Source organism: Erinaceus europaeus, chromosome 4 (assembly GCF_950295315.1).
Source record: "Erinaceus europaeus chromosome 4, mEriEur2.1, whole genome shotgun sequence".
Taxonomy (NCBI): Eukaryota; Metazoa; Chordata; class Mammalia; order Eulipotyphla; family Erinaceidae; genus Erinaceus; species Erinaceus europaeus.
Window position 1 is genome coordinate 91,268,186 of NC_080165.1, and position 23,559 is coordinate 91,291,744.

The following is a 23,559-nucleotide window of genomic DNA, read 5'->3' on the forward strand; positions in this document are numbered from 1 at the left end:
GATGAATCTACCACTCCCAGCAGATATATATATTTCTTTTCTAGAGAAATAAGGGGGATTGGCCTATAGCACTGCTCCACTGTTTGTGAAGCTACCCTGCTACAAATGGGACCAATGGCTTGAACCAGGTACTTTATCAGGTGCTCCACTGTCCGTATCTGACCCAAATTATCTAGTCTATTCATATCACTGCTAATTAGAAGACCTCTACCAATTCCTCAATCTTTTGTGATAGATCCTATTTACGGAGTTTTTTATTTTTTTATTTTTTTAAGATTTATTCAGTAATTTACTAATGAGACAGAATCAAAGCATCACTCTGGTACATGGGATGCTAGAGACAGAACTTGAGAATCCACTGCTTTATCTGCTTTGCCACTTCCTGGGGTACTGACCAAGTTATTCATAAGTATAGATGACAGTCATCAAAACAAATTTATTTCTTTATCCTCATTTATCAACATTGAGTATTATTAATATTAATTTTATAGTCAATTATTGAATTTTTAAGAACTTTTAGGTATGAAAGGTAAATTTATAGTTATGTAGTTTACATAACTTATGTGAATCCTTTCCATTTTCATAACTTAAGTTTCAGATTGGTTTTCCATCAAAGGAGAGACACGGGGACTTCTGGGAGGTGTAGCCATGGAGTGCCAGGGAATGGATCAGATGCAAAAAAAACAACAAATAGCTACAACTACAGACCTTAACAAAATCCACCAGCTGTAGCAGAGACATATGCAGCCACAGCCACTAAGTTGCAGAGGCTATCATGATTCTATCCTGCCTTTCCTGGGCAGATGACCTCGTAGGTATGTCTTAGAACCTCACCTCTCCTGAAAGGAGGTGGGAAAGATAAAAACAGGCTGGGGGTGGAGGTATGGGCTCATGGAGAAGCAATTATAGAAGCCAGATCTCCCACCTTCTGCACCCCAAAAATAATTTTGATCCATATACCAGTGGGAGAGAAATGATAGGGGGAAGATGACCAGAGGGCTCTGAACTCCCAACTCCAATAGAGCCCAAAGAGAAAGGAGGAAAAAGGGGAGGGGGGAGAACATTTGGATGTAATAATAGATGTATGTGGGACTTGGAAAGGAAGAGAAGATGGGACTTTAAAAAAGGAGGCAAATATATATAGGTATAGACAGATAGTTATAGAAATAATAGTTAGCCCGTATCTGCAATCTTGGGAGAACTGCTGTAGCTTACAATGGAGGGAATGGGTCTGCAGGGCTCTGGTGGTGGAATTATTGTGTAACTCTACACCTGTTATCTTCAAATTTTGTAAATCAACATGAATGCTATATCCTGCTAGACTGTCATTGAGACTAGATGGAGGCATCAAAACTTTCTCAGATAAGCAACAGTTGAAGGAATCAACTATCACCAAGCCTGCCCTGAAAAAAGTTCTGAAAGGTCTCCTATAAACAATCAGACCACCATAAATGTGATATATATCAGGACACTCTAAAAATCTACAAGAATGGCATTAAAATATCTTCAATCCTTGATATCAATAAACGTCAATGGCCTGAATTCACCTATTAAAAGACACAGAATAGGAAGATGGATCAGAAAATACAACCCAACAATATCTCAACCCCAAAAAATCTATCCAAAAATAAAAGTCCTGGAACAGATGGTTTTACAAATGAATTCTACACAAACTTCAAAGAAGAACTAATACTTTTACTTCTAAAAGTCTTCCAGAAGATTGAAGACACTGGAATACTCCCTGCCAGCTTCTATAAAGCCAACATCACTCTGATACCAAAAGCAGACAGGGACACAACCAAAAAAGAAAACTACAGACCAATATCTCTGATGAACATAGATGCGAAAATATTGAACAAAATTCTAGCCAACCGGATACAGTAGTATATCAAAAAAATTGTTCATCATGACCAAGTGGGGTTTATCCCAAGCATGCAAGGTTGGTTTAATATATGTAAATCAATCAATGTGATCCAACACATCAACAAAAGCAAGACCAAAAACCACATGGTCATATCAACAGATGCAGAGAAAGCCTTTGACAAAATACAACATCCCTTTATGATCAAAACACTACAAAAAATGGGAATAGATGGAAAATTCCTGAAGATAGTGGAGTCTATATATAGCAAACCTACAGAAAATATCATACTCAATGGTGAAAAACTGGAAGAATTTCCCCTCAGATCAGGTACTAGGCAGGGATGCCCACTATCATCATTATTATTCAGCATAGTGTTGGAAGTTCTTGCAATAGCAATTAGGCAGGAGTAAGGAATTAAAGGGATACAGATTGGAAGAGAAGAAGCCAAACTCTCCTTATTTGCAGATGACATGATAGTATACACAGAAAAACCTAAGGAATCCAGCAAGAAGCTTTTGGAAATCATCAGGCAATACAGTAAGGTATCAGGCTATAAAATTAACATTCAAAAGTCAGTGGAATTCCTCTATTCAAACACTAAGTTAGAAGAAATTGAAATCCAGAAATCAATTCCTTTTACTATAGCTACAAAAACAATAAAATATCTAGGAGTAAACCTAACCAGAAGTGATATACTTGTATACTGAAAATTATGAGTCACTACTTAAGAAAACTGAAAAAGACACAAAGAAGTGGAAAGATATTCCATGTTCATGGGTTGGAAGAATTAACATCATCAAAATGAATATACTACCCAGAGCCATCTACAAATTTAATGCTATCCCCATCAACATCCCAACCACATTTTTTAGGAGAATAGAACAAATGCTACAAATGTTTATCTGGAACCATTACCTAGAATTGCCAAAACAATCTTGAGAAAAAAGAACAGAACCGGAGACATCACACTCCCAGATCTCAAATTGTATTATAGGGCCATTGTCATCAAAACTGCTTGGTACTGGAACATGAATAGACACACTGACCAGTGGAACAGAATTGAGATCCCAGAAGTGAGCCCCCACATTTATGGACATCTAATCTTTGACAAAGGGGCTCAGACTATGAAATGGGGAAAGCAGAGTCTCTTCAACAAATGGTGTTGGAAAAAATGGGTTGAAACATGCAGAAGAATGAAACTGAACCACTACAAATATAAATTCCAAGTGGATCAAGGACTTGGATGTTAGACCAGAAACTATCAGATACTTAGAAGAAAATATTGGCAGAACTCTTTTCCACATAAATTTTAAAGACATCTTCAATGAAATGAATCCAATTACAAAGAAGATAAGGCAAGTATAAACCTATGGGACTACATCAAATTAAAAAGCTTCTTCACAGCAAAAGAAACCACTATCCAAACCAAGAGACCCCTCACAGAATGGGAGAAGATCTTTACATGCCATATATCAGAGAAGAGTTTAATAACCAACATATATAAAGAGCTTGCCAAACTCAACAAAAAGACAACAAATAACCCTATGCAAAAATGGGGGGAGGACATGGACAGAATGTTCACCACAGAAGAGATCCAGAAGGCTGAGAAACACATGAAAAAATGCTCCAAGTCTCTGATTGTCAGAGAAATGCAAATAAAGACAACAATGAGATACCACTACACTCCTGTGAGAATGTCATACATCAGAAAAGGTAACAGCAGCAAATGCTGGAGAGGGTGTGGGGTCAGAGGAACCCTCCTACAGTGCTGGTGGGAATGTAAATTGGCCCAACCTCTGTGGAGAACAGTCTGGAGAACTCTCAGAAGGCTAGAAATGGACCTACCCTATGATCCTGCAATTCCTCTCCTGGGGATATATCCTAAGGAACCCAACACATCCATCCAAAAAAATCTGTGTACACATATGTTCTTGGCAGCACAATTTGTAATAGCCAAAACCTGGAAGCAACCCAGGTGTCCAACAATAGATGAGTGGCTGAGCAAGTTGTGGTATATATACACAATGGAATACTACTCAGCTATAAAAAATGGTGACTTCACTGTTTTCTGTCGATCTTGGATGGACCCTGAAAATTTCATGTTAAGTGAAATAAGTCAGAAACAGAAGGACGGATAAGGGATGATCTCACTCTCAGGCAGAAATTGAAAATCAAGATTAAAAAAAAAAAGTAGAACCTGAAATGGAATTGGCATATCACAACAAAGTAAAAGACTCTGGGGTGCATGGGGGGGTGAGGAGAATACCGGTCCATAAAGGATGACAGAGGACCTAGTGGGGGTTGTATTGTTCTATGGGAAAGTGGGGAATATTATGCATGTAGAAACTATTGTATTTTCTGTTGAATATAAAACATTAATTTCCCAATAAAGAAATTTTAAAAAATGCATAAGAGCCCACTAAACTGAGCAACAGCAAAAAAGACAGTCCTGTTCAAAAATGAGGCCATGGATCAGGCAGTGGCACACCTGGTTAAGCGCACACTCTACAGTATACAAGGACTTGGGTTTAAGCCCCTGTTCCCCACCTGTAGGGGAAAAGCTTCACAAGTACTGAAGTACAGCTACAAGTGTCTTTCTGTATCTATCACTCTCTATTTCTCCCTCTATTTCTCTGTCTCTATCCAATAATAAATACACTAAACAAAAAGGTTTTTTAAATGAGGCCAGAACATGGACAGAAACTCTAACAAAGAAAAGATCCAGAGAGTCAACAGACAAATCAGAAACTACTCAAAGTCACTAATTATCAGAGAAATGAAAATAAGAACAACAGTGAGCTACCGCTTTACACCTGTGAGAAAGGTGAAGAAAGGACAGAAACAAGCAACCAAACAAATGACAGAAGCAACAAATATTGGTGAGGATGGGAAGATAAAAGTTATACTTCTACACCACTAGTGGGAATGTAAATTGTTCCAGCCCTTGTGGAAAAGAGTCTGGAGATTTCTCAGAACATAAGACTGGACCTACCCTTTGACTCAGCAATTTCTTGACTGAGGATTCCCAAATGAAACAAAAACAAAGAAATACACACGCACTTATGTTCATAGCAGAAGTCAAAACTTGGAAACAACCCAGATGCCCAATGACAGATGAGTGACTAAGAAACTTGTGGCATATATACATAATGGAACACTACTCAGCTGTTAAAAAATAATGAAGTCATCTCCATTGCCTCATCTTGGATGGAACTTGAAGGCATAATGTTAAGTGATATAAGCCAAAAAGCAAAGAACAAAGACTGGATGCTCTCATTTGTAGGTGCAACTTAAGAAAAAACATAGAGGGGAAAAAAAAAAGAGAGGGAAAACACAAAAGTTGGATTGGATGGGGTCTATACAGCACCAAAGCAAAAGACCCTGGGGAAGGAGAGGAAGGGAGAAGTTAAAGACAGCCTGGGGTTCCTGGTTCATGATGGTAGAAAAGGACCAGTTTTGTAGACAGAGAGATGGGAAATGCATCCATGTTTCAACAACTGTACTGTAAACCATTAATCCCCCAATAAAAATGATTTAGAAATTATGTTGTGATATATATGTGTATATATATATATATATATATATATATATACATATATATATATTTAAATAGTACTCAGCTTTAAGGCAAAAGCTTTACTTTAAAAAGAGAGAGAGAGACCTGGGATAAATGTTACCTTCAGATGTTGTGAAATATAAAATGGGTATATTACCTAATACCTGGAGGAGATGTATATGTATATAATTTATTCATTTGACAGTTACTGAATATCTATAAAATCTAGAAATATACAATACATGCCTTTCTGACCAGGCAGTGGTATATCTGGTACAGCACACATGTTATAGTGCACAAAGATCTACGTTCAAGCCCCTTTCCCCCACCTGCAAGGAGGAAGCTTCAAGAATGGTGAAGCAATGATGCACATGTCTCTCTCTCTCTCTCTCTCTCTCTCCCCCTCCTTCCCTCTCAAATTCTGTCTTTGTAAATAAGGGGGCTGGGTGGTGACACAGCTGGCTAAGCACACATAGTACTAAGTACACATAGTACTAAGCACAAGGACCCACGCAAAGGATCTGTGTTAGAGCCCCTGGCTCCCCACCTGCAGGGGGACGCTTCACAAGCGGTGAAGCAGGTCTGCAGGTATCTCTCTGTCTTTCCCCCTTTGAGTCTTCCCCCTCCTCTCTCAATTTCTCTCTATCCTATCCAGTAAAATGGAAAAAATGGTTGCCAGGAGCCATGGCTTCGTAGTACTGGCACCAAGCCCCAGCAATTACCATGGAGGCAAAATTAATTAATAGACTAATTAATTAACAATACCTGTCTTCAAGGAGATTTCAGCTGCTATATTTTGGTCTTATATATTCAATTATTATTATATATTCAGTTATACTCAGTATAATTATACTCAGTATATTCACTATTATATATTCGGTAAGTCCCCTGAATATTAATGGTAACTCAGACAACTTGGTAATAATGCAAAACCCTCATTAATCAGAATTCTAATGCTATGGGATGTCTAGTTCACCTAGATTTTGCTTGAATGCTCTCTTTTTAATTTTTATTTATAAAAAGGAAACAGTGACAAAATAAGAGGCGTACAACTCCACACAATTCCCGCCACCAGAACTCCATATCCTATCCCCTCACCTGACAGCCTTCCTATTTTTTTTTATTTGCTTCCCCCCTTTTGTTGCCTTTGTTGTTTTTTTATTACTGTTGTAGTTATTATTATTGTTGTTATTGATGTTGCCATTGTTGGATAACACAGAGAGAAATGAAGCGAGATGGGGAAGACAGAGAGGGGGAGAAAAAGACACCTGTAGACCTGCTTCACCACCTGTGAAGTGACAACCCTGCAGGTGACGATCTGTGGGCTGTAACCAGGATCCTTACAGGCCTAGACCTTGCGCTTCACGCCACATGTGCATAACCCACTGCGCTACTGCCTGACCCTCAGATTTTCTATTCTTTAACTCTGGGAGTATGGACCCAGGGTCATTATGGGGTGCAGAAGTGCCGGGATAGCCTGAGGGTGCTTCTTCCTGAGCAAGTGTTCTCTAGGTTGGAGAGAACTCAACTGGAGCCAGTCTAGGCTGCAGCGTGGGAGAGAGATCAGGAACTCATGCAAAGATAGTGTTGTAGGAGATACACTCTGGAACTCTTGGAGCTGGAAAGCAATCCCAAGTGTGTTTACTTCAGAAGAGCAGCTGTATTTATACTCGCCAAATAGGGTAGAAACAGGATGTGACATAGAGAGGGTGGAGTGAAAAGAGATTGGTGGAAATCAGGGTGACTATGAGAGGGGGCAGAGCAAAAAGACGTGTGAGCCAGTGGGATTAAACCAATGCCCTGGAAGCAGGGGGGTGCTTAGTTAACAGTGGTTTATGTAAATAGACTTCAGCTTTAAGTGGGATCAAACCAATGCCCTGCAGGCATGGTGGTGCTTAGTTAAGCAGGATTAGAAACAGAGGCTTTGGGGGGTGGGGCTGGCTGGAATACTACCCAACACAGAAGGTGGAAGGTCTGGCTTCTGTAATTGCTTCCCTGCTGAACATGAGCATTGACACATTGATTAATACTCCCAGCCTGCCTCTCTCTTTCCCTAGTGGGGTGGGGCGCTGGGGAAGTCAGGCTCCAGAACACATTGGTAGGGTCTATTTTTCATCATTTTTCTAAAATATACTAGTCAACCACATTTTCCTTCCTTTCTTTTTCAGATCATGTAGAGTCTGAAGAATCACTTGGCCTCTCCCTATTCTCAATCCTTAATCCCAGAAGTGACACATTTCAGTTCTTGCTGTTTACATTCATACTTAGAAATCAAATGCTTAAATTTCTATTTCTACACGTTTGTTCCATTTTTAATGACACTATCCTTTGAATTCTGACTAGTAATTGGCACCAAATAATTCTCCCAGTGAAAGCAAGATTCAAGACTAGAATATGTCTGTTTCCAAATTTATGCTTCTCCTTACCACTTGCTATAAGCTTTCAAAGGCAACACCTGTTAAATCAGCATGATTCCAATTATTATATTAGAATCTGAAATGCATAAAACTATATTTCATAATCAATGCTGAAAATTATTAAGACATGAGTGGTTTGGGAGGTGGCACAGTGGATATGGCATCAGACTCTTAAGCGTGAGGTCCTAAGTTCAGTCCCCGGCAGCACATGTACCAGAGTGATGTCTAGTTCTTCTCTCTCCTCCTATATTTCTCATTAATAAATAAATAAAATCTTTTAAAACAATTACTAAAACACAACCCCTACCCTCACAGTATACCTGAAAGATACACAGGCACATATATAATTTGAGTCTATCAAGTTTTCATAAATATTTACTAACGACAAAAACGGCTTCAAACTTTGATTAGAATGAGCTCTAAGAAAGATTTGGGGAGGGAGTCGGCGGTAGCGCAGGGGGTTAAGCGCAGGTGGCGCTAAGACAAGGACTGCTGTAAGGATCTGGGTTGAAGCCCCCGGCTCCCCACCTGTAGGCGAGTCACTTCACAAGAGGTGAAGCAGGTGTGCAAGTGTCTGCCTTTCTCTCCCCCTCTCTGTCTTCCCTTCCTCTCTCCATTTCTCTCTGTCCTATCCAACAACAACAACAACATCAATAATAACTACAACAATAAAACAACAAGAGCAACAAAAGGAAATAAATAAAGAAAAGGAAATTAAAAAAAGAAAGATTTTGGGAGAAACAGAATTTACGTTAGGTTTTTGGTGCAGAGGTACCATACTTAGTGATATTTAATTATTTTTTATTTTATTTATTTAACTTATTCCCTTTTGTTGCCCTTGTTTCATTATTGTAGTTATTGTTGTTGTCATTGTTCAATAGGACAGAGAATGGAGAGAGGAGGGGAAGACAGAGAGGGGGAGAGAAAGACACCTGCAGACCTGCTTCACCGCTTGTAAAGCGACTCCCCTGCAGGTGGGGAGTTGGGGCTGAAACCAGCATCTTTACGCTGGTCCTTGGGCTTTGTGCCACCTGTGCTTAACCCACTGCGCTACCGCCTGACTTCCACTTAGTGATACTCAACCTGCCTTAGTCCAACTCTGACAGCTGATACTCTAAAAGCTTACTAGAAAATTAGATAATTGTATACAGTATATAAAGGTATCCTCACCAGTGCAGCCAAATAACGAAGCACCTTGTTATCATTCAGCAGCATTTTAATAACATCACTTTTTGGAGCTTTTGGAATCAGGACAAAGCAGTTCTGAGCAGAGTCTTCAATTAATCCATAACCATTATAAGGAGGTAATTCCTGAAAAAGAAATACAGAAGAAAGAAGTAAAGCACGGGTTAGCAAGGCATCTCACCTGGATAATTCACTCACTTTGTTGTGCATTGTCAGCCACACTAAGGGGAAGCTTCAGAGCTGTGTTGTCTTCCTTTCTCTGTCTCTAACATTCTATTTGAACAATGTCAGCCTGGACAAATGAGACTCCAGTGATGACTAAGAAGGAGATGGAGAAGCAGCAGAAGCAAAGTACATACAATTTGAGATAAACTATGTCTTCAAGTAACCACGTTTCTTTGAATAAATAAGGAGAACATGATTCAAAAACTATTTTTTTTCTTTTTTGCCTCCAGGGTTATCACTGGGGCTCGGTGGCTACACCACGAATCCACTCTTCCTGGAGGCCATCTTTTTCCTGTTGTTGTTGTTACTGTTATTGTTGTTGCTGGATAGGACAGAGAGAAATTGAGAGGGAAGGGGAAGACAGAGGGAGGAGAGAAGCAAAACCCCTGCAGGTGGGGAGCCAGGGTCCTTACACTTGGTACTATGTGCACTTAACCCACCCTCAAAAACAATCTCTGTATCTAAAATTGTGCTTAGAAAAAAATAACATCGGGAGGTGGGAGTCGGTCGGTAGTGCAGTGGGTTACGCATACGTGGCTCAAAGCACAAGGACCAGCAGTAAGGACCCAGTTCGAGCCCCGCCTCCCCACCTGCAGGAGTGGTCGCTTCACAGGTGGTGAAGCAGGTCTGCAGGTGTTGTCTTTCTCTCCCGCTCTGTCTTCCCATCCTCTCTGTCCTACCTAAAAATGACGACATCAATAACAATAACAATAGTAACTACAACAATACTAAAAAACAAGGGCAACAAAAAGGAAAATAAATAAATAAATAGAAAAAATAACATCATGCCTGATCAAACTTGATCTCTGAAGCTATACAGGGTCACACCTAGTTTTTGGATAGGAGGGGGGAAAATCTTACATTATCATCTTTTTATTTATATCTTTTATACTATGATTACTGATGGTAGAAGTGACTGATGAGCACAAAAGAGTAACAGATCTAGAATGAAACTATTGCTGATGTCATTGACCCTTTACTGCCAGATCAGGGATCTGATTCTGCTTCCAAACCTAATTCTAGCCCTTGTGGTCATCCTTGTAGTTCAGTCTGTGACACCTTAGTGGTAAAATGTAGGCCTCAGCCTGGCAGAAATCTGATCCAAATGCTATTTTCCTGGCCTATGGCGGGGGGGGGGGCGTGAATGTTAGCATATGAAAACGTGTGGTCAGGATGCTGAGATTTATTTATAAAAAAAATTATTTATTGGGAGTCAGGTGGTAGTGCAGCAGGTTAAGTGCAGGTGGCGCCAAGCACAAGGTCCGGCGTAAGGATCCCAGTTTGAGCCCCCAGGTCCCCACCTGCAGGAGGGGTCGCTTCACAGGTGGTGAAGCAGGTCTGCAGGTGTCTGTCTTTCTCTCCCCGTCTTCCCCTCCTCTCTCCATTTCTCTCTGTCCTATCCAGCAACAACATTAATAACAACAACTACAACAATAAAAAACAATAAGGGCAACAAAAGGGAAAATAAATAAGTATTTTAATTTTTTTAATTATTTATTTATTCCTATTGACCTACATATTTTTGTTCATCTCAAACAAATAAGCAGTCAGCCAAAATTGGGTTTATCCAGAAACAATTAGAGCATAAAAAAAATCAGGTAGGAAATACAACTTTACAGCAAGACACTTACTTGTACATTTGCCTAACATGAAAGAACAAAAGGGGGGAATGGGACAAAGGGAGAGAGAGAGTGAAAGAAAGGAGAGAAAGAAAAACAGAGAGAGATAGAAAAAGAGAGAAAGAGGAAGGGAAGGATGAACTTTCATATTATTGGGAAAGACATTCTCTCCTTGAGTGAGCTCTTGCTAGCCAGTGAGAAGGAGCTTCACTCCCTCTAGCTAGCAATGCAAAGTAACATCACTTCTGTTAGGATTCTGAAGATGAACTGATTGTACATGAATATAAACTCTCCTCTAGCCTCTGGCCATCATTTAAATATAGCTTCTAAGTACTTCCATATTTCTAGTATCTTTATTTCTTGGTTTTTTTTTGCCTCCTGAAAAGAGATAACAGCCATGCATTTTAGATGCAAACTGTCTCTCCTCATAGGGCTTTTTCTTTCTTTTTACCATTTTATTGCAGGGTTAATGGTTTAAGTATAGTTGTGGGTACAATTTCTTACCTCCCTATGACAGGAACCTGCAAAATACTCTCATTCTCAACTTAGGTCGTTTTCCAAAAAGGTAGTATTTACATAATATCTGAAATGTTGATGGCAATATAGCTCAATAGAGATTACCTGTATTTTCCTCCTCTCCTGAGGAGAATTTCAACAACATAAGGAAAAATCCACATAGAAATGGACCTGAGGGGCCTGGTGATGGCACACCTGGTTGAGTGTAACATTATCATTATTATGTGTGAGGACGTGGGCTCTAGTTTCCAGCTCCCAGCTGCAAGGGGGAAGTTTCAGAAATGGTAGAGCAGTGATACAAATGTCTCTCTTTGTCTCACCCTCTTCTCCTTCCCTTTTTCTGCCTTGTTTCTCTCATTCTCTTTCATATAAAGGGAGGAATACATAAAGGAAGAGGAAAGAAAGGAGAGAGCAAAGAGAGAAGACTAAGACTCTTTCTAGTGAAGCAGGAAACAACATACCAAAACAAATTTCAGATGCAAAATTTGGCAAATTAGCATAAAAGAGTTAGATGAGCTTAATTTTTTTTCAGTAAGGCTCCATGAAGAGTGAAAAGCATGACTCTAGGATGCTGAGATGTATTTACCGAAAAATCTTCGGTAGTTCAGATGCTGTTTCCTTTCTTGTCAATTCAAGGTAGACTACAGCAGAATTACTTCTCATTGACTAATTTTTGCTACATTTTCTCATCAAACTCAGCTTGTACCACGCTTTCCTACTATAAATATCTTCCCAAAATTATTTACTATAGATTTTTTAATTTCTTTATTGGGGGAGTAATGTTTTACAGTTGATAGTAAATACAATGGTTTGTACATGCATTTCTCAGTTTTCCACACAATATAACCCCCACTATGTCCTCTGCCATCCTATTCCAGAATCTGAACTCTCATACTATCCACCCCAGAGTCTTTTACTTTGATGCCATACACCAACTCCAGTCCAAGTTCTGCTTAGTGTTTTCTCTTCTGATCTTTTTTCAACTTTTGCCTATGAGTGAGATCATCCCATATTCATCTTTCTTTTTTTATTATCTTTATTTATTTATTGGATAGAGACAGTCAGAAATCGAGAGGAAGGGGGAGACAGAGAGGGAGAGAGACAGAAAGACACCTGCAACCCTGCTTCACCACTCGCAAAGCTTCCCCCTGCAGGTGGGGGCCGGGAGCTCGAACCTGGGTCCTTGCACATTGCAACATGTGCGCTCAACCAAATGCGCCACCACCCAGCCCCGTATATTCATCTTTCTGTTTCTGACTTATTTCACTTAACATAATTTCGTCCAGCTCCCAAGATGGGCTGAAAATGGTGAAATTACCATTTTTAATACCTGAGTAATATTCCATTATGAATAGATAACCACAACTTACTCAGCCACTCATCTGTTGTAGGACACCTGGGTTGCTTCCAGGATTTTCTATTACAAATTGTGCTGCTATGGACATAGGTATACACAAATTGTTTTGAATGGGTGTGCTGGGTTCCTTATGATTTATCTCCAGGAGAGGAACTGGAGGGTCATAGCTACTAGGTTCACTTCTAGCCTTCTGAGAGTTCTCCAGACTGTTCTGCACAGAGGTTGGACCAAGTTACAATCCCACCAGCAGTGCAAGAGGGTCCCTTTGTTGCCATAACCTCTACAGCATTTGTTGCTGCTATCTTTTTTGGAGTATGACATTCTCACAAGAGTAAAGTGATATCTCTTTGTTGTCTTTAGTTGCATTTCTCTGACAGGCAATAACCTGGAGCATTTTTTTCATATGTTTCTTGGCCTTTCAGATCTCTTCTGTAGTGAATATTTTTTTAATTACCTTTATTTATTGACTAGAGACAGCCAGAAATCAAGAGGGTAATGGATAGGGCAAGAGACAGAGAGACACCTGCAGCACTGCTTCACCACTCACAAAGCTTTCCTCCTGCAGGTGGGGACCGGGTGCTCAAACCCAGGTCCTTGCACATTGTAATACCTGCACTCAAGCAGGTGTGCCACCACTTGGCCCCTGTAGTGAATATTCTGTTCATGTCCTCTCCCCATTTTTGGATAGGGTCATTTGCTTTCTAATGGTTGAGTTTGGCAAGCTCTTTATATATCTTGGTTATTAGCCTCTTGTCTGATGTATGGCATGTAAAGATCTTCTCCCATTCTCTGAGAGGTCTCTATTTGGGTATTGGTTTCTTTTGCTTTGCAGAAGCTTTTTAATTTGATGTAGTCCCATTGGTTTATTCTTGCCTTAGTCTTCTTTCAATGAAGATGTCTTTAAAATTTATGTGGAAAAGAGTTCTGCCAATATTTTCCTCTAAGTATCAGACAGATTCTGATCATTTAATCTATTTTATATGGACACTTTGAACAAACTCAACTCAGTGATCCCTGGTTCTCTGTGTTGGCCTCAAATGAAAGCAACCAGTGTTCTCATCACAAGCAGCATTTATTGCAAAACAACACGAGAGGAGAGGGCAGACTAGTGAGTTCATTCATTGTGAGACTCATGTGCAAGTCTCCAGATCAAATATCAACAAGTAGTTACCGGAGGAACTCCTCCTCAGTTCCACCGAAGGAAAAACAGTGAGAGATTCAAGGTATGCTGAGTTCTGTTAACTGCTGACTTATATTTGCTGACCTCATTCACATAAGATTCTAAATACTGATATTCACACATCTATACTAATATTCACACATCTATAACAGGATATCCCCTTAAAAAAGCAGTCACTCTGCCATGTTCACCTAAGAGTACTGGTCTCTATCCACTGTCTGAGGCTTTAGTCTAAGTGGCTATCATGGCTGAAATATATCTAGTGGATCCAGTAGATAGATAATGACCTAATTTGTTCCTAAAGCAAAACCACTTTTCAGTGACTACACAAGTTTTCATGGACAGAGACTCTGGGTGAGCAACATTAGCTAATCATTTCAGTTTCTCTGAAAGTTGGGCAGAAATGCACAGTGGTGACATCTAAACTTGTTTGCATTTCTCATTAGTACACAGTGACATCAGCCTGGACTTGGGGGGTGAGATGGGTGGAAATTAAGCAGTAAACCTCTGAGTAACCTTTCTCTCAAAACTCTTTTGGTTTTAACAGGCCCCTACCTGTTTCTCTCCACCCCCCACCCCCAAATGTTTCTGAAGACATTCACTGATAACAGCACAAAAGCCTGGGGTACTGGCATCTCACTTGTCATATTCCAAGCTATTGTTCAGGTCATGTCCTCAAACTGATAAAACTACTAGATTATATTCCTGCTTATGTGACATCCACCAGGTTTTTCTTGGGTTTTCTTATGAAGCAAGTACACATGGAGACTAGTCCTACAGTCCATCATATACTGCTTTCAGAGGCCACTTCCACAGTAGATTAATTCCCCTAGTCTAGACTCCTTCCTTTCACCACATCAGCATGTCTCCATATGGAACCAGCCTGATGAGAATACAACAAAACCATATTTACTTATTCCTGGAAAGTGTGGTGCAACAGAGAAATGAAAATCATAGAGTAAAATGAAAGGTACCTCGTCATCTTCTACTTCCCTTCCTACTCCTATTTTCTCATGCTGAATTAGTCACTATTAATATTATGGGTGGCTATTCCTCCAGGTTTTTACTTAGTATAGCTAAATATTGTGTACAATAACTTACAAAAAAAAAAAAAGGGAGTTGGGTAGTAGTGCAGTGGGTTAAACAGGTGGCACAAAGTGCAAGGACCGGTGTAAGGATCCCGGTTCAAGCCCTCAACTCCCCACCTTCAGGGGAGGAGCTTCACAAGTGGTAAAGCAGGTCTGCAGGTGTCTGTCTTTCTCTACCCCTGTCTTCCCTTCCTCTCTCCATTTCTTTCTGTCCTATCCAACAACAATAATAACTACAACAATAAAACAACAAGGGCAACTAAAGGGAATGAATAAATAAATAGATATATTTTTTAAAAAGATCTTAAAAAAAGTACCACATCATATACATACATATATATATATCCAATAATTTTTTTAAAGTATGGGTATTTTTCCATGCTACTATACATAGACATCTTCTTTATCAGTCTTACCATATTCTAATTATATGAATGAATATACTCTAATTTATTCTGACAACCTCCTTATACTTAATTATAATATAATATAAACATATCTTTTTAAAAAATGTTTAGATAGAGATAAGGAGAAACTGGGGTGGGAGGGAGAAATAGAGAGGGTGAGAGATTCCTGAAGCACTGCTTCACCACTTGTGAAACTTCTCTCCTGCAAGGGGAGACCAGGAACTTGAATTCAAGTCCTTGCACAATGTAACACATATACTCTAGCACATGTACCACCACCTGGCCCCATACATATTCTTTTTAAAGTTTTGTTTGTTTATTTACTTTTATAAGAGTGAGAAAGAAAAACAGTGAGGCCACAACACAGTTCAACTCTGTTATATAACTATACCAAAGACTGAACCTGAGTCCTCTGTGAACTTGGTATTGAAAGTTCTACACTCTAACATCGAAAAATCTCTCTGCTCTCACATACATTCCTATAGTCCTTAAACCAGTGTTGGTATGCTTCTAAAAACCCTTTCTGTTTCATTAGTTTAATACCCCCTGCTTAAAACTGTATTCTATTTACATAACTACTGTATTCTATTTACATAACCACTGCAGGGCATTGGTTCAATCCCCACTGGTTCATGATATGTTTTTGCTCCGCCCCCTCTCCTTGTCATACCCTGATTTTCACCAGTCACTTTTCTCTCCACCCTCTCTGCGTCGCATCCTGTTCCCACCCAACTGGACTAGTATATTTATAAGGACAAGATTGTTTGTAGTACTTTAGTTTAGCTTAGCTTGGTATAGATTGTGCTGCGTCCTGCATGAATAAAGAGATACTGCGTACAACCCAGCCATGAGTCCGGGTCCTCTGTTACCCGTCCGTGAAGTCAGCCTGGTGAAAACAACAAACCAGATGTTCTTTCTTTTTTTCTTTTTCCCCACACCAGATTTTCTAGGTCAAGAGATATGCAATGTTTACTCTAAAAATGTTAGATGATGGGAAAAACTGCATTTTCAGAAAGTCTTTTCTTACTGGTACTCCCATTGACAGTACACCACACACACACACACACACACACACACACACACACAATGCTCATTCACATCAGAGAAAATACTAGGTATTGTAAGCTTTTTTTCTTAAATCAAATATATTTAAAACCTCATTATTTTCACTTCCACTTCTTTGATTATCAGACTGAAGTCTTTTCATGTTCACTTCTCAGTTTTATTTCTTCTTTTGTGAAATGTTCGTTTATACGTGTTGCACATTTTTCAGTGGGCATTCACTTAATAGTCTTTTTTTTTTTACTGTTTTTATTTACTTATTATTAGATAGAGACAAAGAGAAATTGAGAGGGGAGGGAAGACAGGGAGAGAAAGAGACACCTGCAGCCCTACTTCACCATTTGTGAAGCTTTCTCAGTGCAGGTGGGAACTGGGGGCGTGAACTTGGTCCTTGCTCACTATAATGTGGGTGCTTAACCAGATGCACCACCACCTGACCCCTCTTTTTCTTTAATTTCTATATCAAAATATTAATTCTCTCACTATACTCAGAACTAATGTTCTCTTACCTGTTTTACTGGAGGTGGTTCCTTCTTGCTCACGTCAATACTTGGCAAATCTGCGATTCCAAACTTTTCTTTGTAGTACTGTCGAGTAAATGGGTCACAATCATAAATGAAGAAAGTTCTACCACGGATAGTGACTGTTTTCCCAACGATGAAATCCTTAGCAGTATACCATTCCAACACCTCTTGATCAGATATTTCCAATACACACTGAGGGAAGGTCTCTAGTAGAAGATAAGAAGGAGGGAGGAAATAAAAAGGAATATAAAGGAAAAGATAGATAGCTCAGCAATACTGAAAACCTGAGCAAGTGCAGTCTTTGCTCTCATCAACAGTCAGGAATTCCTCTACATAATCAGCCAAACATAAGGCTATGTTGGTAAAACACATAAATAATACAGCAGATGTTTTCTATAAAGTGTCTCTTCCATATCCCACTCAAAATATATGACTAGAGGTCACTAGTCTTGGGAAAAGTAATACTTAAAAGAAATCATTACAGAAAGGAAGGGTAAATATCCCCCTAATAGACTATTAGATCTATAAGGGATATAAAACATTTAGTTTTTCCACTCATTTATTCATGCAACAAACTATCTGTGAATATATATATATATATATATGTGTGTGTGTGTGTGTGTGTGTGTGTGTGTGTGTGTGTGTGTGTGCGCGCTACCTATACACTGCTAAACACTGCAATGGTAATAATTAATAAGGATGGAGTTCCTGCTGCCATGGAAAAACATTCTGGGGGCTGGGTGGCAGTGCATCAGGTAAAGTGCACATAGTATGAAGTATTGGGACCTGCACAAGAATCCTGGTTCCTCAGTTGCAGTGTGGTCACTTCACAAGTGGTGAAGCAGGTCTACAGGTGTCTGTCTATTTTCTCTACCTTCTCTATCTTCCCCTCCCCTCTCAATTGCTGTCATATACCCCTCCCAGAAAAAAGACAGACAGATAGATAGATAGATAGATAGATAGATAGATAGATACAGACAGACAGACAGACAGACAGACAGACATCCTGTTTGGAGCATCACATACTAAGAAATTATACAAGTAATAGTGATCACTCCTACTAGGACAGCCTAACTTAGTCTTGAATATAGTATGAGGGCCAGTCAGGGAGAATACTGACTCCATTAATCTGTTCATTTGAGAAAACAACAGAGTTTCAAACATAAAGTCAGCACATTTTTGGAATAAATCTAATTTTCTCACACCACTTTATGAGAAGAGTTTATTTGTTTAAGGTTGATTCCCTATGGCATGTTCTCCATGGAAAGAACAGGATAGTCAATCTGGTGAAGTGCCAAGTTATCTAGCTGTAATCACAATATTTAACCCTAGACACTGACCACAGGGTCATGAGAGTTAGGCAGGTATTCTTCTAAGCAATGATGGTCAAGATGGAAACATAAGAAAGAAGTCAATGTTCTGCTAAAACAAAGAGAAAAGTTTGTGAACTTTAGCCCTTGATCATGTCAAAAAAGGTCTGTGGGATGGGTAAGGTGGAGGTGGATAATATAATGGTTATGCAAAAAAGATTTGCATGCCTAAGGCTCCAAAGCCCCAGGTTCAATCTCTCACACTACATTTCAGAACTGAGTAATGCTCTTGGGGGAAAAAAATAATAAAAGCCTGTATTTTCCTAATTACACATTTTAAAAGGTCTATAGGTTGGGACCATATGGTGGCTCACCTAATGTAGTACATAGGTTCAAGCTCCCAGTTTCTACCTTCAGGGAATGGGGAGGATGTTTCACAAGCAGTGGAATACTGCTGGTGTCCCCTCTTTTCTTTCCATATCTCTCTCTCTCTCTCTCTCTCTCTCTCACCTTCTATCTAAAAGAAAAAAAAAAAGTGGTCCAGGAGGTGGTGCAGTGGATAAAACATTGAACTCTTAAGCATGAGGTCCCAAGTTCAACCCTTGGCAGCACATGTACCAGAGTGTTGTCTGATTCTCTCTCTCTCCTCCTATTTTCTCATTAATATAATCTTTTTTTAAAATGCCCAATAGGAAAAGAAAGATATCCTTGCAGGCATGAAGTCCCAGCAATAACCCTAGCAGGAAGAAAAAAAACCCATAAAAAATGTTTCTTCCAGTATTTAGCATAAATTGTTAATATTGGTATTCTTATTTCTGTCTAGTCCCTACTATTTTTTAAATTATATTTATTTATTTGATAGAGGCATCCAGAAATTGAGAGGGAAGGGGGAGATAGAGAGACACCTGCAGCCCTGCTTCACCATTTGAAAGTCATTAGAAAAGATAATTAACAAAATTTCAAACCCTAGTGCCTCACGGATCAACAGCTGAATAGAAGACTTGTGGTGAGTTACTCGTTTTCTGACATTACTCACCATAAATTGGTAATCTACAATTACCTTCAACAAAGACAGAACCTTTACAGTTCCTGATGTTTTAACTCCAGTCATCATAAAAATATAGTTTTGATTCATATTAACTGCTAAAAGAAAAAAAACAGGAGTTCTAAACAATGCCTTCATAATTTACTATTGCTGTCCAACAGAAACTTTTCATATGGAAAATCAAAACTAGCACATTAGTTTCAATGCCAAGGAACTAAAAAAAAAAACGATTCTACAGGAGGCAACATATAAGAACGTGGCAAGCACTTGTCAGACTATTCTGAACTAACATGCAGATACAATTGTTACCTGAGAATGCAAGCTGTGCTAGCAATTATTCTCATTTCTCAAAAACAGAAAGATTTTTCAATGTCAGCTTTCCTACTTTTAAAATATCACTGTTTAGTCCCTTTTATTCTCTCTCAATCATTACTTTCTCTCTAACATGTAGCCTATCTAATGTACAGCTTTTTAGTTGTATGTATACTATGTATACTATCTTGTATTTTAATTTATATAAATGTTACTGAATAATGTACATTATTTTACCTTTTTCTATACAGAATGATGCATTAATGTGCATCAATTTTGCTTTCTTATACATTCTTTTTTAATAAATATTTTTATTTTTATTTAACTTATTATTGGGTAGAGACAGAGAGAAATTGAGAGGGGCAGGGTAGGCAGTGGAGAGAAACAGAGAGATGCCTGCAGCTCTAATTTACCACCTGTGAAGCTTTACCCCTGCAGGTGGGGAACTGAGGCTTAAACCCAGGTCCTTGTGCATTATAACGTGTATTTAACCAAGTATACCACTATCTGGCCCTCCCCTACATTTTTTGTTGTTGTTGTTGTTGTTACCAGAGCACTGCTCAGCGGTGGTTTATGGTGGTGCAGGGGATTGAACCTGGGACTTTGGAAACTCAGGCATTAGAGTCTCTTTGCATAGTCATTAGGCTATCTACCCCCCTACATTTTCTATATTATGTCTAACTACTACAAATTTATCAAAATATACCTTCACATTTGGTTTACTTCTTTTCCCAATGATCACAATCTTCAATTCTTTTTTTTTTTTTAATTTTTTATTTAAGAAAGGATTAGTGAACAAAAGCATAAGGTAGGAGGGGTACAACTCCACACAGTTCCCACCACCCGATCCCCATAACCCACTTCCTCCCATGGTAGCTTTCCCATTCTCTATCCCTCTGGGAGCATGTGAGAGAGAGCTTATGTGCACATGTATCCATAAAGTACTGCAAAATATATACCTGAAAGCAGGATTACACTAGAGTTTGCAGTGAGTACCTCCCTAACACTTCCTCTCCACTATTCCAAGCTTGGGATCCATGATTGCTCAACAAATTGTTTGGCTTCATATGTTAACTCTCTTTTCAATCACCAGGTTCCAGATGCCACCAGGATGCTGGCTAGGCTTCCCTGGATTGAAGACCCCACCAATGTGTCCTGGAGCTCAGCTTCCCCAGAGACTCACCCTACTAGGGAAAGAGAGAGGCAGACTGGGGGTATGGACCGACCAGTCAACGCCCATGTTCAGTGGGGAAGCAACTACAGAAGCCAGACCTTCTACCTTCTGCAATTCAATTCTTTTTCATAGTTAACAATGTATTATTAAAAGATAATTGTAATGGTCAAGAAATATATATGAGTAGGCTCAACTTAGTCTTTAAAATCCAATTTGCTTAAAGCCTCTAATTTCTTATTTGGGTACCAGTTATTTCCACCAGATCATTTTGAAGTCAATGGAATAAAAGCAAGTAAGGGATAGAAATTATGGAAAAGTCCTTTTTCAAGAACACGAGATCACACCAAAAGTCTTACAAATATAAAGGAAATGATCACATTGGTTAAGTAATGCCTTTGCAAACCCGAAAAGGTTCCCAGTCACAGAGGGTAGGCTGAGTAAACATACCTGCATTCTCCACCAAAATTTTTGGCATGCGTTGTCGGTTCATCAGGAGTGGGAAGGGATCACGCCCATTGTTCCGTTCATGGACCTCTCGAATTTCCACTGTGTCGTCCATCAGATAGTAATGAATGATATAGTTCCGACATTCACCAAACATGCTGTCGGTATCATCCCAGATTGCATAGAATCGAAGGACCTTTGGGAAATCCAAAGTAGTGACTTTAAGAACTCAACAAGTGGGCGGAGGGTAGATAGCATAATGGTTATGCCAACAGATTCTCATGCCTGAGCCTCCCAAGTCCCAGGTTCAATCCCCCATACCATAATAAGCCAAAGCTGAACAGTGCTCTGGTTAAAAAAAAAAAAAAAAATCAATAAGTGGGGCTGGTAAGGTAGCTCATTTGGATAATATACTTGTTTTACCATAGGTATAACTGAGATTTGAACACAGTTTCATTGTTGTTGTGTTGTCTTTCTCTTTTTCTTTCTCTAAGTATTTTATTTATTTTAATGAGATAAAGAAAGACAGCAAGACACAGGAAAACAGACAGATACAACACACCAGAGCACTGCTCAGCTCTGGCTTATAGTGGAGATGGGGATTGAGCCTGGGACCTTAAAGCCTCAGGCATGAATGTCTTTTAGATAATTATTATGCTATCTCCCCAGCCCTGTCTTTCTATCTAAAAAGTTGGCTTGGAGCAGTGTAGCCACAGTGATAATTAAAAAAAAAAAAAAAAACTTTTAAAAAAATAATAAATACATTTTGGAAAAATTTAAAAATTCATTAAAGTAAAAGAGAATTCTACAAGTGGAGAGTTTATCATTTTTTTTATTTTTTATTTATAAAAAGGAAACACTGACAAAAACATAGGATAAGAGGGGTACAACTAGGGCAGGGGTAGATAGCATAATGGTTATGCAAAGAGATTCTCATGCCTGAGGCTCCAAAGTCCCAGGTTCAATCCCCTGCACCACCACAAGCCAGAGCTGAGCAGTGCTCTGGTAAAAAAAAAAAAAAAAAAAAAAAAAGAAAAGAGGGGTACAACTTCGCACAGTTCCCACCACCAGATCTCCGTATCCCATCCCCTCCCCTGATGGCTTTCCTACTCTTTATGCTTCAGAGAGTATGGACCCAAGATCATTTGTGGGATACAGAAGGTTGAAGGTCTGTCTTCTGTAATTGCTTCCCCTTTTAGCATCTCTATGTCAGACAATAATGAAAGTAACAGCTAGAAAGACTATAAAGAAGTCTCAGGGGAGGTGGGTGGGCAGTCTGGCACTGGGCTAAGTGCACATAGCACTAAGTAGAAGGCCCTGAGCAACAATCGGGTTGGAGCTCCTGCTCCCCACCTGCAGGGTGATCACCTCCCAAGCTGCAAAGCTGATCTGCAGATGTCTTTCTTTTTCTCTCACTCTCTGACTCCTCCTTTCTCAATTTCTCTCTGTCCTATCCAAGAAAATGGAAAAAATGGGTGCCAGGAGCCATGGCCAGCAATAACCCTGGAGGCAAAAGAAAAAGAGAAAGAGGGAGAGAGACATCTCAGCTGGCTTTTTTTTAATGAAGAAATATTTACCAAGGATACAAAAACATCTGAAATTATGTACCAGATTTTAACCGCTGGAAAGTAGTAATTAATAGTAGTTTATAACTTATGCTAAGAAAGAATTCACTTTGCTTCAAAATATTGGTGAAAGAAAAGCTGAATTGAAAGAGCAAGGGGCCCTCTACACAGTGGTTTATGTGTATTAATAAAGGTATACGTGAATGGTTTATAAGTAATTAGTGTAGAACTAATTTTTCTTTATTAGTTTCTTTTATTCTGTCAACACAGTCTTTAAATACAAAATATTAACAGGTAAGATTCATATACAGAATGTATTTAAAAGTCCTCACTAGTATTGGTGTAATTTTCTTAACTAAAAGGAACTTTGTTTTTGAGAGAGAGAAAAAAAAAAGCAGCAAAGTACTACTGAGGGTGATCTCTACCTTTTTTGTCTTTTACTTTAGTACAAAAAGGAGATGATAAGTCTGTCTATACACACCATCCCACAGGGATCAGACAGGAAGGTTGAAATAGAGCTGGAAAATACCCAAAACATTCTGTACTCTTTTGTTAATGTGAAATTTACAAGGAAGCATCTGCAATGTAATTTTTATAAAATAACTATCTTAACATTGCCAACTTACATAAATGCAATAGATTTGAAATTTCCCAGTGATTCATTTACGGTTTCCCAAAGCACTCCATGGGAACTCACATTTGGGAAAAG

At 39.1% G+C, this 23,559-nt stretch overlaps 1 protein-coding gene across 3 annotated transcripts in view; it reads right to left on the reverse strand.

Moving 5' to 3' along the window:
- The window catches only part of EFHC1 (EF-hand domain containing 1), a 178,246-nt gene that overhangs the window by 41,930 nt on the left and 112,757 nt on the right, over positions 1–23,559 (reverse strand). For all 3 annotated transcript variants that reach the window (XM_060190045.1, XM_060190044.1, XM_060190046.1), the window contains 3 exons: positions 21,289–21,481; positions 16,986–17,206; positions 9,008–9,148 (listed from right to left, as the gene is read on the reverse strand). In XM_060190045.1, coding sequence (XP_060046028.1) covers positions 9,008–9,148; positions 16,986–17,206; positions 21,289–21,481 — 555 coding nt within the window. The remainder of the gene's footprint in view (positions 1–9,007; positions 9,149–16,985; positions 17,207–21,288; positions 21,482–23,559) is intronic.